The sequence below is a fragment of the Stegodyphus dumicola genome, chromosome 3 (genome assembly GCF_044657685.1).
Source record: "Stegodyphus dumicola isolate Sdum_Otavi_A_Nest chromosome 3, ASM4465768v1".
Classification (NCBI taxonomy): domain Eukaryota; kingdom Metazoa; phylum Arthropoda; class Arachnida; order Araneae; family Eresidae; genus Stegodyphus; species Stegodyphus dumicola.
In genome coordinates, this window is record NC_140770.1 from 119,818,059 (window position 1) to 119,835,631 (window position 17,573).

Sequence of the window (17,573 nt, forward strand, 5' to 3'; positions counted from 1 at the left end):
GTCTAGCGATCTGAAGCACCCAAAATCGACAGTGGTCTATGTGATTAAAAAGTGGAAGGTGAGCGGTGACTGTCGGAATGTGCCCCGAGTCGGCAGACCAACGAAACTGGGAGATAGAGACCGACAAGTGCTGTCCAGAGAAATTCGGAAGAACCACACCCAACCGATGGCCCTCTTCCGCGAGGAGTTTCAACAGGCATCCGAGAGTATTGTTTCAATGAATACCATCCGTAAGGAAGCACATCTGCTTGTTTTTCATGGTCGTGCTGCTGCCCATAAGCCTTTTGATCACAAAGTCCAACCGCGCTGCTCGGTTAATGTGGTGCAAAGCACATCGAAATTGGACCGTAGATCAGTGGAAAAGGGTTCTTTGGAGTGACGAATGAAGGTTCACTCTTTACCGTTCGGATAGCAGGGTCTGGGTCTGGCGTCTACCTGTAGAACGTCTCCTGCCAGAATGCATTGTGCCAACAGTCAAGTTCGGCGAAGGTGGAATTATGGTCTGGGGATGTTTCTCCTGGTATGGGCTGGGACCCTTGGTACCCATTCATGGTAAGCTCAACTCCGATGCCTACTGCACTATTTTGGATGACAATGTGCTGCCTACGTTGTGCTGAGTTGGACCCCTGTTACTTTTAGGACGACAATGCCAGTTGTCATGTTTCGACGTTAACCAAGGCTTGGTATGGTGCCAATGGAGTTCATCGAATGGACTGGCCTGCCCGGAGTCCAGACCTGAACCCTATCGAGAACCTCTGAGACGAGTTGCATCGCCGAATTCAGGGGTGCACTACCCGTGCAAAATCGGTGAAGGAACTTCTATGTCTTCTCCAAGCCGAGTGGAAGAAAATACCACTAGTTGGTCATACAAAGACTTGTGGAAAGTATGCCCCGGAGGGTCCACGCTGTAATTACCTCTCGTGGAGGCTCTACCAACTATTTATTTTGAATAAAGTTAGTTTTTTTTTTCTATCATAGGTGTCCAAATACTTATTGGTAGTCAGTGTATGAGCTTTAAGAGTCGACCCAACCAAAGTTCTTTTGATAAATGCGCAGAACTATGCACAGCCTACGTAATTCGGATACAGAGTGACTGGAAACAAATAGCATGATTTGACTAATCGCATTTCAAAATTTGAGTATAGAGAAAATCCTGTTAATCCATGGGTCCCAAATATCAATAAGAAGACTGTACATGCTGAGGTGGTTGGGTTTGTTTAATAGTTTCCTCTAATGCATTTACAATATGCGTATCCTATTTGGTAAGTTACACCCTTTCATGCCATGCATTCATTCTAATGGCTTTGTCTTCTATCAGGACAATGCGCAGCTATAAAAGCTTAAAGATAGTAAATTACAGTTAGAGGAACATTCACATGAGTTTAGAATCTTGTTGTGACCACGAAAGTCACCTTCATAACGTTATTGAATACTTCCAGGATGCCATCAAAATGCGGAAATCTTACACATCGGAATACAGTGAAATTTTTAACCTTGTCTGCAGCTAGTATAGCCTTCATTGTCATCAGAATACTCTACTCTTCTTTGAAGGACCTATAAAGTATTAGTCTAGCATATTGTTTTTTTTTGGGGGGGAGGGGCACTTCACTGTATATGAACAGCTTGAATAACACATGAATTAGCCCTAGTATTAGCATAAAAATGTATTACCATAATATCTTACAATGATACTTCATGAAATGCACAGAATTAAAATTCCACATAACCGAATCGATATGATGGTACCCTGAACCAAAGAGTTTGACCAATAAAAGATATCATTGAATCAATTTAAAAATTTGTAATTTTTAACTTATTTTAAATCAGCGTTTATAAATGTACAATATTTTAGAGGTATATGCATATATTTTAATGAAATCAAAACGGCATCAGTATATTCTATGCGTGGATGCAAAAATAATGAATTGTGGAATTTTATTAAAAAGATGACTTCATACTAGAAACCAAAACTTCATTTATGTCAACTACTTATACATTTACACATTATTTTTGTTCAGGGCTCAGAGAAAGAATTAACAGTATTAGGTCATATTCAATTCCACATTATCTTCTAGGCAGTATTTTCCCATAGCCATCAAAAGAAAAATGTTGCTATATTTTGTTTTAGACAGTTTTTTCCTTAAAATATCTTTCTGGAAATCCTATCAATTTTATATATACAGCCTAATGTTTCGATGTATGTTAAAATAATTTATCTTTGATTCCTTTAAGTTCTTATTGAACGTAAATATATTTGTATAGCTTTATTTTAAGGCAAGGTATTTAGACATATTTTGGTAGAACACTTATAACATATCAGGTTCATGTACATAGTTATTTTATTCCATGCAAGCCTATTATTCCCTTTTAAAAACATTTTTAAAATGCTAGGTTGTCCTGTACATGTAGCAGTCTTCTATGAGGTCGAATCAAATAAATTTAAGGTAGCCCTATGAATCAGTCAGTACTAACCTTTATTCAAAATATATACCGTTGTTTTATTAGAATGTTAATGATTTACGATGATTGTATTATCTTTCATTTGTCAAATTTATCTAATTAGAATTTTAATAATATGCTGTTTGAAAAACATTTCTGAACACTATTTAAGCTTAGAAACGAATGGTAGAAGATAGTGAAATAATAAAAAACTATTTTTTTGACTATTCTTCTTCTTGTATAACTGCAATGAAATAAAACTTTTTGCAGGCATTCAAAGTGAATATGATTTTCAGTGGTTAGCTCAACTGAGATATTATATTGAATTGGTAAATGATAATGAAGAAGTTCGAGTGAGAATAACAAATGCAAATGTGAAATATGCTTATGAATATTTAGGAAATACCCCAAGGTATGATGTTTTGCAGATTATTAGTAATACTTTGTCAAATAATGTAAACAATTTCTTTTTTGCAGAAACAAAAGTATTATTCTTAAGTATTTCTGATTCCCCCCCCAAAAAATATACATATACATTTGGAATACATGAAAATAACTTCTGGATTTGTTACCACATTTTTTGTGTGACATACTTTTATACACATACTAGCCAATGCATTAGAAATCTTTGAGATTTTCATTTGAATGCGTGATAGGGATGAAATATGCAAATTATTTTTATGACGTAGGTTACACGTGGTTAGAATGCTAAGTGAGATGTAAGAGTGCTTTTTATGATGAATGAAGTAAAATGAGAAGAACGACAGATCTTTCGTCGCCATTTGAAAAAGGGCTTATTGTTGGTGCCCGTTTAGCAGGTGCCTCGATTTCGAAGACAGCAAGTCTCACTGGGTTCTCAAAAGCAGCTATATCAAAATTTTTCAAAAGTTGGAATCAGAACTCACGGTCCTTCTATAGAAGACGTTTCGAGTACAATTTTCAAAGAAAGTGATCGGCATCGTGTCCGACGAATTGTACAGCAGAACAGGGACTACTGTGCTTCAATTGACATAGATCGTCAACCAAGGCTCTTCCCAACAAATTTCAGCTTGAACCATGCGCAGAGATTAGCAGAGGATAAGAAAGCATAGTCAATGGAGGAATTTGAAATACTTACTAAGATAATTAATCTAACAAAAGCTACACTTAAAAGGGTAAAATGTAGAGTTAAACTTGGTAATGATTTATCTAAAGTTTTCTATACTGACAGAGGTCTACGGCAGGATGATGCTCTGTCCTGTTTACTTTCTAACCTGGTCCTTAAAAAGGCTATCAGAGCTTCTGATCTTATGCATAGAGAAATCATTTACTATAAGACAGTACAAATCTTAGCAGTCGCCGACGACATTGCTTTACTGGTTAGATCCAGAAAGTATGTCGCAGAATCATTCAATCTATTAGAAGCTGAGGGAAGAAAATTAGGCCTAACCATAAATGAAAATAAAACAAAATTTTTAGAACTTTGCCCATAAATCAACTTATCCGTCGCCACTGACAGTGAACGAGTACACTTTTGAAAATGTGGCACAATTCAAATATCTTGGAACTATTGTCACTAATAATAATGATTTATCTATGGAAATTAATAACAGGCTCCTCATAGATGCTACCATGGTCTTAAAAATCAGTTCAAATCTCCATTTATCTGTCGTAATACTAAAAACCCTGTTACGTCCCATCATACTATATGGCTGCGGGTGCTGGGCAATGACTAAAACAACTGAAAGTAAACTACTGATCTTTGAATGTAAAATACTAAGAAAAATATTTGGCTCTGTTTGTGAAAATGGTGTTTGGAGATCAATGTATAGTCGTGAAATCTATCAAAAATTTAGACAGCCTGGTATTAAGAAGGCTATAAAAAGCCACAAGATTCGATGGTTGGGTGATTTATACAGAGCTAAAGCTCACATAGGTTTGGTAATTGCATCAATTAGGTGGTTTGATGCTGAGGATGACATGTGGGAGACTGGAGGAGTATTGCCACGAATAGGTCCAAATGGCGTAGACTGATTGAGACGGCCTTGGCCAGCAGTAGGCTGTAGTGCCTCAGAAGAAGAAGGAATGCATAGTCGGGTGCCTGCGAGAAACCACTCATTTCTGCCCGACGTGCAAGAACCCGTTTGCAGTGATCTCGGGAACGAAGACACTGAACATCTGAGTATTGAAAACGGGTAATGTGGTCGGATGAAGGACACTACACCTTATTTTACACTGGTGGAAGACGTCGAATTTGAGCGAGAGCTCCATGAATCCATCTTACCTTACTTGCACTGTGCAAGGATCTGGTGGGAATATCATGATATGGGTCACGTTCTACTGGCATAAAAGGGGTGCCCTGGCTCTCCTCGAGGGTAAACAAACAACCATGAGATACCTAGATTTACTGGCAGATCAAGTGCACCCTGCAATGTTGCATTTTTACCCTGATGGTGACGGATACGTCAGGGACGATAATGAAATGATACATCGTGCCTGAAGTGTTCAAAATTGGTTCGCTGAACATCAGTCTGACTTCTAACGCCTTCCCTGGCCACCGCATAGCAAATGTGTGGAGTATTGCGGAAAGATGCATCCGACAGCACCCTCCTCTTCCATCTAATTTATGAGGTCTTAAAGCTGCATAGCCAATGCATGGAATTCTCAGGACGTAAGTGCACTGCAGAAGCCTGTAGACTCGATGACCAAACGAATCAGAGCAGTTATCGGTGCAAAAAGGTGGTCCAATAAAATATTGATCTTGGGTTTCTAATTCATTGGCCAGTGTGTGTATGTTGTCTTGTAGACAATACGTAACTTTATTTTAAGATTTTTGTATCTTATGTAGTTGCGGAATAATTTCTTACATTGCATAAAATTAAGTAAGGGAAAAAGTGTTTCACATGATACTTTTGTACGTAATTATTTCACGAAATTTTAAAATAATTTGAATGATTTACCTTATTTGTTAAACAAAGCATCATCCATAGTTTGTGCTTCTTGTTGCATATCGAGAGTCAAGGTAATAAATAAATAAATAAATAAGTAGCAAGTTTTGCCAAAATTATTTTTAAGGCATTTTCTCCCTCTTTACCATGTGCTTTCGTGGTGTAACTGGAAGCACGTCCGGCTAGCTATCGAACATTCCGAAGTTCAAATTCGCAGCGATAGCACTGCACAGTTTTCACGTTTCCTGCTTCAAGAAACATGATTCGACAAGTGACGCCCGAACTAAAATATGGTGGACGATAATTCATTATCACCGGGCTTTGGCACTGGCTTCCAACTTCCCCAGTCATCCCTAATCGGGGAAGAATATAAGGTATTTTCGTCCCTCCTTACCGTATGCATTTGTGGTATAATTGAAAGCGCGTCGGCTGACAGTAGGGAGGTCAGGATGTCGAAGCCTAGCGAGGCCACTGCCTATTTTTCATGTTTTTTGCTTTGACAGACCTAATAACTGTACTTCATTTTAGAAGTGTTGAAGTAAGCAAAGTTAATAATTATCAAGAAAAACAAAGAGAAAGAAATTAAGTTAAACAAAATTCTCTTTCTTGCTGCAAGCAGGTTTAATGGGTGCTATTTTTATTTTTTTATTATCTAATGCCGTATTCTACTCAGTTGGTTATTCAAAAAATAATTCAAGAGCTTTCTAGTCTCTAAATATAATAAAAGAAAGAGTATGTCTCTGTGTGTGTGTGTCTTTCGTTTGCGCTGCGCGTAAGCTAACAGACCCACGGCTACGAAATTTGGTACATAGGTGCACCTAGATAAGAGCCAGTACACCTCGAAGCGATTTTTTCGAAATTCGAATTTTTTTTTTTTTTTTTTTTTATTTTATGTTTTGTGACGAAATCGCGTCATTTTGAGACATAATGGGCTAGGGAAGCCAGATTTTACTCTACACACTCCATTTTTACATCGTCATGAAACGTAGGCACTTAGCTATTTTACGCACTTAAAATAAATTTCGTGTTTCAATCAATCGATTAAATACGAATTTATTTAACAAAATGAGCTTAACACCTTTTCAACGGGATTTTTTCTAAAAAAGTTTATTTTTAAAAATGTACAGTTTATTTTTCTTTGATTTTTGGACACGTTAAACTTTCATCCTTGCGACTGCTTTTACAAAAAGAATTCGGGAAAAATGATAATATTTTGTGTTTTTAAAAAATTTTTTAAATGAAGCTTCCGAGTACACTTCTCACATATTTAAAAATGTGATTTTGGCAACAATTTTCCTGTCTTATTGTTGTTGATAGATTTTTGATGAAATCGAATCATTTTGAATAGTTTCATTCTTTTAGAAATATGGGTTTGGCAACAATTTTTCATCGTATTTCTTATGCCACTGTTTTTAAGAGATTGGTATATTTCATTGTCATTTTGATATATATATATAATACATTTTCTTGATAAACTTGTTCTTGCAGAGTAAATTTCTGCGCGGAATTTTATGTTTTTTGAGTTGCTTTCATGTTATTTTTTTGCTTATAAGATTGCTGTTTGTAAGATATTGAAAAGTTTTGCATGATTTTTTTTCTTCAACGGAAAGTTGGTTAATTTTTTATTAGGATAATTAATATTTGTATTAAGGGATATAGCTTATTTCATTGAATTTTTTTCTCTCTTGAAAATATAAGATAAAATATCATTAGTTATGCTTTGCATTTCAGAATTTTTTGTTTTTGTATTCTTTTATGTTATTTATTACTCATTTCACTGTTTTTAAGATATTGAAAAGTTCTGAGTGATTTTTTAGGAAACAAAGTTCTTAACCTCCTTTATGTTGTAAAACATTTTATAGCCTCGAAATTTCACAAAAAATTAATAAAAATAGAGAGCAAAATGATTCTTCTTACCTTGTATCCAGCGCAGATCCAGCGCAGCATCAAGCGAGATCATACCTAATTAACTTGTAATCCAAATAGGTGTATACGGAAATTGTAAGATCACAAAACACATTCTTTATTAATACATGAAAAATAGATAAAAATTCGTTAGTATTCCAAATACATATTGAAAAAGAGATTTATATTATAGAGAGTGTGATATCACTGTCCTTTCCTGAAGGAGTGAGAAAAGTAAGTGTAAAGAATAAGAGAGTTACACAGTTAACTCTTTTGCAGGGTTTCCAATTCATACAGTTTATCATGCTATTGGCGACAGTCCATCACTATATGCATACCAACACTTTATACCATTTGAGTTCTTAAGGTATGCGACCTCGTACAAAAGACAATTTTCGGTCAAAATTTCGATTTTTACTTTATTACATTATCTTAAAGAATACATCTTTGGCTATCAAATACAAGTTTCTGCTTGTTGATAGGTTAATTAGAACTGAAGTTATAAACATTTTTCTGTAACGGAATAAACCGGAAGTTCCAATATTCTGGGCCGGAAGTGAGCGTTTAAATAGATATACCTATTAAGAAACCTTATTTATTATCAAGATTTTGCAAATTATAAACCTTCGTACAAAGTTTAGATATTTTGTAATACATTTTAAGAATCTGGCGATAGTTTTTTCCTTTAATTTTGTATTTAGTTTGGCGCAGAGGGTATTCAACGTTGAATGGATGTGTTGCTGCTTTGTCGATTAGCGTTGACAAAGTGCTTAATTTGAAAGGTATGTCACATTTTTGCATCGTTTGCAGCAAAATAAACAGAATGGAATGCAATCTTCAGCACGACATGTGTGAAGCATAACATAATTGTTCTGAAAATTATAAAAAAGCAACCTCGGCTATGGAAGCAGTTGGTGCTTATGCGCTTTTTGAATGACTTATTACATTACGAAAGCTGAAGTACACAGAGTATTACGAGGATGGGGATTCTAAGGGGTTTTTAACTGTGAAAGATTTATTTATATGGTAAAGATTCGGTCAAGAAACTGGAATGCATTGGACATTGTACAGAAAAGGGTTGGTAGTAGACTACGAAAAGTAAAAAACTCCGCTCCTGAATTGAAAGGAAAAGCTAAACTGGCTGATTCTTTTATTGATAAACTGCAGAATTAGGGATTGCAGCAGGTTGTACTAGCTGTTTGTTCCATTGTAGTTCTTCTTCGAAGCCAATGTTCTCCTCAATCAATGAGTTGGAATGTGCGATTGCAGAAATCAGGAAAAAATCAGGCTAAAATCTTTGGTATATTAACATATATTTTGATTAGACCTGCATATATGGAGTTGATTACATAAACAAGAGTTATTAAAAAGTGCATACGTGGCAAAACTCAAAATATCAGGGAGCGTTTTAATGGCATTTTATTGCTAATTGTTCCGAAAGAAACATTCATAAACTTGCGAACATTAATGTTTGGAGCAAATGTAAGTGTTGTGTTATTTAATGTTATTTAATGATGGATTTATAGGTTTGCTTGAAGCATTTTCAAGGTTAGGTATGTATCCTGAATTTTACACTGAGCAGGGAATTCGAAAACTTGATAAAGTGCAAAATCATGACTCTTGGCAGCATTCCACCCAAATAAAAATAAGAAAAAGTGCAAAGTGTGTAAAGAAAAAGTAAGGTGTCAGTTACAAAGCAGGCGAATTTTAATTATCAGAGATGCTTCTTTCACTAAGAAATTGTTTTATGAAAACTTTAAACTTGTTTTCTGAAAAATGTTTTTTCTGTAAATATTGCCAATGGTAACAGTCATAACTCAAACTTTTATGGATAAAATTTAATGATACTTTCTATACATGTTTCTTATAATCTGATGCATGCTCTGAAGCAGAAGATTTTAGAAATATTAATTAGAAGTTGAATTGTTACTTTTTATTTTTAGATTTCGGATGCAATAATAGGAAAATATACAGTAAATACTATACATTTTGACATATCTCAAGAATATATGAATATTTCTTAATTATTTTGCTTCATTGCATACAAAACAAGTGTAAATATAAATACAAATTAAAAAAACTGCATATTTATACATAAATGTTTCACCGTGGTTGTTGCCGTAAAGGCAAAATTTAAGGAAAAATTATCCTTTTTTTCATTATTTTTCAAAATTAAAACTACTTAGCCTTACGTTTTAAGCTGTTTTCATCAATTAATATGCTTATCTTCAAATTAATATGTTTATAGTTAAAATAAAAACCATTTTTAAAAAAATGGTACCCGAACGAGGTCGGATACCTTAAGATTTAGCAAAGGGAAGTTGGTTAATTTATTTATTACGATAATTAATATTTGTATTAAGGGATATTGCTTATTTCATTGTAATTTTGTTATACGTAATAACTTTTTTTTTATGATGATGTTCTGCAGAGTAAAATTCTACGCAGTTTTTAAATTTAACGTTTGGTGTTCCCTTCAGCCATTTTTCCGGTACGTTTGAAAGCCAGACGAAGGCTGGCAGCGAAGCTGCTAGTAAGTAATACATAAAAATATCAGTTACGTCAGCATTACATTTCTTAATAAAGAAATTGTTGGGAATAGATCACTACGCCAGCGAATAAAAAGCCAAGTAGAGACTGACGTCATGGGAGGCCAGAGGAAAACGAATAGTTGCGATTTAGATAGCTAAGGACGATGTTTGCATAATGTGATTAGATAGATATTGTAGCTAGATAAATATTTTTATTCTTTTAACTTGTCTTTATGTTTAAATAAACCTTTTTGCTTAAGTTTAAATGAAGTGCTCCATTTATGACAAGATAGCTGTTAATTCATCGGGTAGATGACTTACGAATCCCTTCTGAGCTAGCCGTTGTTCGAACGTAACGCCTTACGTAACATATCATTTGTGGCGCCAAGACCTGGGGCGCGATAACAGCTAAAATAAATTGAAAATGGTGCTTACACAGCTGAAAACCGAAAGAAAATGTCTAAGAACTTCCTTTACCACATGTGCAAACAAAATTGATGCAGAACTGAAATCAGATATTCCTGATTTGAAGCTACTTTCGATTCTGAAACAACAGCTTAGAGACAAGTTTAATCGACTTGAAATTTGCCAAAAAGAAGTAACGTCGCTAATTCTACAATCTAAAGAAGCTGAAAAGCTATATGAAGAAGATTTTATTTCGTCTGAGCCTCATAGAGATAAATATTTTGAACTGTGTTCTCAAATCGAAAAGCTGTTGAAGAATCCTTTACCTACTGAATTACTAGAGAAGCGCTAATTTAAACTGCCGAAGATCGAACTAAAGAAATTCAACGGCGAAGCAAAAGAATTTTTGACGTTTTGGAGCCAGTTTTCGAAGATCCATGAAGATCCGACGATTGCAGATGAAGATAAATTCCAGTACCTCCTGCAAGCAGTTGTTCCTCAGTCCAAAGCCGCACGGGTAGTGGAGAGCTTTCCGGCAACGGCGTCGAATTATCCGAAAGCAATCGCCCAGCTTCGAGAGAGGTTTGGAAGAGAAGACTTACTTGTACAGATATACGTCAGAGATCTTCTAAGCATGGTTATGCGTAATGCAAGCAGTGGACGTGTGAAGACGGATCTTCCCACTCTCTACGATGATTTAGAAACCAAGATTAGAGCTTTAGAAAATTTTGGAAGAACGCAAGAGAAGTATGGTGATTTCTTAACGCCTTTAGTTGAATCCTGCCTGCCCGAAGAAGTATTAATTGCTTGGGAGAGAAACAGAAATTTAAAAGAAGCACCTCAGCCTGATGACCGATGCCTTGAAAATTTGATGAATTTTCTGAAACAAGAAGTGAAAGGAGAAGAGATGGTCGTGTTAGCCCGCACTGGGTTTGGTTCTAATCATATTTCTAAGAAAAAGAATACACTAAATAAAAATTTAGATTCCGCCACCTCAGCTGCGTTAGTAAGTACATCAAATTCTGAGAGCCCAGGTAAGCGCAATTTTAACTGTCTCTTTTGTGAAAAACGGCACCCAACTAAAGAATGTTTCTCTGCTAGAAATATGACACTAGTAGCTAAGAAAAGTATGTTAATTAAAAAAGGGGCCTGTTTTGGATGTTTCAGATTTGGACACACTTTTAAAATATGTCGAATAAAAAATTCTTGCATGTACTGTAATAAACATCACCTTTCTTTAATGTGTCCCGATCGCCAAGAAAAAGGCGCAAATGAAAAGTCTAAAAGGGACGTAACTGAAACCAGTATATTAACTAATAACTGTAAAATAGAAAATGTTTATTTAATGACTCTAATAGTTAAAATTAAATTTAAGAATGTTGAGCTTAAAGTACGCACATTACTGGATACAGGTTCTCAGCATTCGTATGTCAGTAAAAAATTAGTAGATAATTAAAATTTAAAACCATTAAGGCAAATTAAATTGAAGCATTCGTTATTCGGTGGAAGAGAAACGCGAACGCAGATTCACGATATTTATACAATGTACGTCCAGAAAGTAAGTTCCGTTTGGTAATAAAAGTAAATTGTGTACAGCTACAGAAAAGTTATTTATTGCACAAAATTCAACAACTCTTAAACTACTTTTCCGTATAACTGCCGAAATATTGCAGGCATTTGTCATAGCGTGGCACAAATTTTTGTATACCTTCTTCATAGAAATTTGCCGCCTGTGTCTTCAACCAGTTGGAAACAGTTTTTTTCAGCTCGTCGTCATTGTTGAAGTGTTGACCGCCAAGGAAAGACTTAAGATGTAAGAACAGATGAAAGTCGCTAGGAGCGAGGTCAGGGCTGTACGGAGGATGGTCAAACACACCCCAGCCAAATCCCTGTAGGAGGTTTTTCGTCACATTAGCAGTGTGTGGTCGTGCGTTGTCGAGAAGAAAAACAACACCTTTTGACAGCAATCCTCGGCGCTTATTCTGTATTGCGCGGCGCAATTTCCGAAGTGTCTCGCAATAAGCATCTGCTCTGATTGTTTGACCACACGGTAAGAAATCAATGAGTAAGATGCCTTTCCAGTCCCAGAACACTGTGCACATCATTTTTCGAGGTGTCAAGATTTGCTTCGGCTTAATCTTTGCTGGGGATGAAGTGTGCCTCCATTCCATTGATTGCCGCTTACTTTCAGGGGTGTCGTAAGAAACCCAAGTTTCATCTCCTGTGACTATCTGTGTCAGAAATTCTTCGCCGCTTTCAGCATAACGGCTCAAAATCTGAAGTGCACTACCCATCCGTTTTGTTTTGTGTTGCTCAGTAAAAATCTTTGGTACCCAACGTGAGCAAAGTTTACGAAATTTCAGTTTTTCGGTAACAATTTCATGCATTAGTGATCGTGAAATTTGGAGAAATTCCATAGCGAGAGCACTAATTGTAAACCTTCGGTTTTCATGGATCTTGTCATCAATCGCGTGAACCAGTTCTTCTGTAACCAAAGATGGACGCCCACTTCGTTCTTCATCATGCACATCACTACGTCCGTCATTGAACTTTCGGACCCATCTTCTCACCATTGAATCACTCATCGCTTTTGGTCCGTAAACATCGCAAATTTGCCGATAAATTTCACTAGATTTCACTTTCCTCGCATTCAGAAAACGAATCACAGATCTGATTTCACAAGCGGCGGGATTTTCAATCAACACCGACATTGTAAACAAGCACAACAAAGCGTACGTGACTGACAGCGATCTCCAAATGGCGCGCGTTTCTTCTCCTTGATGCAGAGCGTCTATTGCGCATGTGCGGAACTGCGATCGCAGAGCTGCAGCGGATATAATTTAAAACGGAACTTACTTTCTGGACGTGCCTCGTAATTTGTGGATTCCGGCATTAGATGAAACTTTCTCCTTTCAAATCGAAGCACTTTCCGAGAGCAAAATTTGTGGCACAGTGCCAAAAGTGAATACTAGTGAAATTCTTAATGAACTGAAAGATAGAGGCGTCAGTTTGTCTGATTTGGGTACTTCTGATCGTGAGATCGGTCTGCTTTTGGGAGCAGATATTGTGGGCGCTTTATATACTAATAAATCCGTTCGGTTGGAGTCAGGGTTATTTTTGATTGACACTTGTTTGAGACATGTGTTAACTGGGAAGCATGAGTCATTTGGAGACGATACTGTTTTGAATGCAATTTCGTTGTATGTTAGTAATTCGATAAAAGATTTATGGTCTTTAGAATCCATAGGTATTTCAGATCCCATTGAAAATAATAGAAAGAATTTAGAACATTCTAGAGTTTTGAAAGAGTTTAAAAATATTGTGAAAATTCTTTCGGACGGTAGATATGAACTTTGTTTACCTTTTAAATTTGATGTGGCCGATTTGCCGACAAATAAAGATTTAACTTGGAAGCGGCATAAAAGGATGTGCCAGCGAGAACAAGATGAAGCATTTTTAGAAGAATATACTACGATTTTCCGGGAATGGGAAAAATTGAATATAATTGAAAAGGTAACTGATAATATTGAGACGGGACATTTTTTACCTCATCGGCCAGTAATTAAGGACAGTACCACTACAAAAATCAGTCCTGTCTTTGACGCGTCAGCCCGAGAAAGTGGTAAATGCTCTTTGAATGACCTTTTGTATAAGGTTCCGAACTTACTAGAAATAATTCCAGACATACTTGATAGGTTTCGAATTCATCCAATAGGATTATCTTCAGATATTGAGAAAGCATTTCTGATGCTAAGTATAGCCCCTCAACATAGAGATTTCTTGCGGTTTTTTTATCCGTCCGAGAGTGAACAGATTGTTTACCGACATCGCAGAGTAGTATTTGGGTTAAAGTCGAGTCCATTTTTATTAGCAGCCTCAATTACACATTTATTAGAAATAATGTACCATCTGAATTTGATGCTATAGCACAAAAACTGAAACATTCCTTTTACATAGACAATTGTGTTTCTGGCGTTGCAAATATTGAGGAGGAGGAAAATTTTATTGTAAAGGCAAAAGATATTTTGTCACGGGGTTGCTTTAACTTAAGAAACTGGGAGAGTAATGTAAAATGTAAGTATGTTTCTAATAGTACTGGTGTCACGAAAGTATTGGGAATTTTGTGGGATCTTGATAAGGACACTCTTAAGTGTAATTTAAACTTTGATCTTGTAAGTGAAGATCAGAATTTTACTAAGAGAATCATTTTAGCTACAGTTCAGAAAATATTTGATCCAATAGGTATGTTGAGTCCAGCAATCTTACCACCTAAGCTTTTATTGCAGAAAACGTGGAATTTAAATCTAAAGTGGGATAATCCCTTACCAGATAGTATTCAAATGTCTTTTAAAAGATGGTTTAGAGAAATAGATGCATTAAGAGATATCGAAATCTCACGTTATGTTGAAATAAATGATTCCACTGAGATGCATGTTTTCGTAGATGCGTGCAAAGAGGCATATGCCACCTGTTATTTTTTTTAGAACGAGAACCTCTCAAGGGGTAAAAATTTACTTTGTTAGAGCAAAAACCAGAGTTGCACCTTTGAAGAAAGTAACGATCCCTAGGTTAGAGTTAATGGCTTGTTGCATTGGTGCCAGGTTGGCATATTCAGTGAAGCAGGCTTTTAATGCCCATGAGATTAAAACAATATTTTGGAGCGACTCTAGGGTAGCTTTATACTGGTTAAAAGAACGTGGTGATTGGACAGTTTTTGTCTCGAACAGAGTAAAAGAAATAAATAATTTGTTTCCTAATAATGAATGGCGACATGTGCCAGGGAAAATGAATCCCGCTGATCTGATTTCGCGAGGGTGTTCCCCTAAGAAATTGTTAGAATCCTGCTGGTGGAAAGGCCCGGCATGGTTGTTGCAAGCAAGAGACAACTGGCCTGACACCGAAATATTGATAACGGAAACACCCGAAATAACACTTGAAAGGAGAAAGGTTAGGTTATGTAATATTAATTTGTTGGAAGAGAGAGTCCCGTGGTATGCCATTAAATTCTCAAATTTCCATTCAATAGTTAGAATGGTTGCATGGATATTGAGATTTATCAGTAATGTAAGATCGCGTCATGATACTAGACGGGGGCGAGAACTTCTAACGCAGGAGATTGAAAATGCTGAAATTTTACTTATTCGTAATGTGCAAGCTCAATTTTTTCCAGGTGAAACCTCTATTCGGAACTTGTGTGTTTTCAAAGATGTGAACGGAATTATTAGAGTTAAAACTCGAATTACTGAACGCATAGACAAGCCTTTCTTCATTTCACCTATTCTTCTTCCTGATAAATGTATCTTTACTCAAAGACTGATTGAATATTTTCACCGAGAAAACTGTCATGCTGGAACCCAGATATTACTAAGCATATTGCGTGAAAAGTACTGGATTACAAGAGGAAGAAGAGCGATACATAGTGTTTTGAAGGACTGTATTAAATGTCGACGATACAAAACTAAATCTCTCGTCACTGAACCAGTTTCCTTACCTGCGGATAGAGTGGAAAATGCAGCAGCTTTCGAAGTAGTTGGTATTGACTTGGCAGGTCCCCTATTTGTAAAACGTGGGGACAAAGTATGGATGGTTCTCTACACGTGTGCTCTTTATAGAGCAATTCATTTAGAGTTAATAACGTCGCTTTCCACTGATTCTTTTCTGTTATCATTAAGACGTTTTGTTGCTAGAAGAGGAAGACCTAGAGTGGTTTACACAGACAACGGTACAAATTTTAGGGGAGCTTATAATAATTTGTTAGAAATTGATTGGAGTAAAGTAACTCGACAAACAGAAATACAGAAGATCGAATGGAAATTCATCCCCCCCACACTGCTGCCTGGTGGGGCGGATGGTGGGAAAGACTTGTTCGAGTAGTCAAAGAACTCCTTAGGAGAACATTGGGAAAAGCTGTTCTTACCTATGAAGAACTGGAAACAGTTATGTGCGAATGTGAAAGGGTAGTAAATTCGCGACCCTTGACATATTTATCCGAAGATACAGAAGACTTATTTCTACTTACACCTGCCATGTTTCTGACTGATAGATCCAATTTAGATGTAACTGATATAGACACAGTAGACACCAATCATCTCAGGAAAAGAATCAGATTTCGTGCAAAATTAATGGAAGATCTCCGAGTACGTTTTCGAAAGGAATATTTAGGACTACTTATTCAGAAACGAAAGCAAAATTCACAATTTCCAAATATTCGAGTGAATGACGTTGTGTTGATAGGAGATGATATCAAGAAAAGATTGAATTGGCCTTTAGCCAGGGTTACGGAACTGATTCCAGGAAAAGACGGTAAAGTGAGAACAGTTATATTAAGGACACAAACTAACAATTTAGTACGTCCGATACAACGAGTGTTTCCTCTAGAAATCCAAGATGATGATTTGTCAGGTTCATGTCATCCAAGTGATCCTCAAAAACATCAATCTGCTGTAAAGTCTTCAGATTCTCATCGTAGAGACGACATGAGTACCTCTCATCATTCAGAAATTTCTGGGTCACCCCGATCTCCGGACCCCACTGATGTTTCCGATGTATGTGACAGTTCTAAGACTATAAAGACACGAGCTGGTAGAACTGTTAAGATGCCACTTAGACTGAACTTGATAGACTTGAATGTTTTGAGTAGCTATCCAGCAACTCAAAGGGGGGAAGATGTTGGGAATGGCATCACTACGCCAGCGAATAAAAAGCCATATAGAGACTGACGTCATGGGAGGGCAGAGGAAAACGAATAGTTGCGATTTAGATAGCTAAGGACGATGCTTGCATAATGTGGTTAGATAGATATTGTAGCTAGATAAATATTTTTATTCTTTTAACTTGTCTTTATGTTTAAATAAACCTTTTTGCTTAAGTTTAAATGAAGTGCTCCATTTATGACAAGATAGCTGTTAATTCATCGGGTAGATGACTTACAAATCCCTTCTGAGCTAGCCATTGTTCGAACGTAGCGCCTTACGTAACATATCAGAAATATTTTTTCACATTTTTATTTCGTACTCACTTACGAAACAAAATTGTGTGTGACATTTGCTTGCGTTTTAAATTTTAAAATTTTTTTAGTTCACCACTACTCGAGTTATTTTATAGTAGAAGGTATTACGAAAACTATTTTTGTTACTGCTACCAATACTTCTGACCTGGACCTAATTCAGAACAGGTCCACTGATCTCTCGTATCCAAAAGGTAAGGGACAGCACCTGTCATTGTTTTGGGTACCTGATAGGTGACAGTATGAGTTAGCCAATTCCATCCGAATTGGAAGTACCCCGAGGGATGGACCCTGAGTTCACTTACTTTTCTTTAATCAGCAACCTCACGAGAGAACTTTTCTGTCGACAATATTTTAAAC

The 17,573-nt window shown here is 36.3% G+C and overlaps 1 protein-coding gene across 1 annotated transcript in view; it reads left to right on the forward strand.

The window, feature by feature from the left end:
• Positions 1-17,573, forward strand: part of LOC118183862 (dynein axonemal heavy chain 7-like) — a 368,025-nt gene that overhangs the window by 92,200 nt on the left and 258,252 nt on the right. The window contains exon 25 of the mRNA XM_085812440.1: positions 2,710-2,851. Coding sequence (XP_085668566.1) covers positions 2,710-2,851 — 142 coding nt within the window. The remainder of the gene's footprint in view (positions 1-2,709; positions 2,852-17,573) is intronic.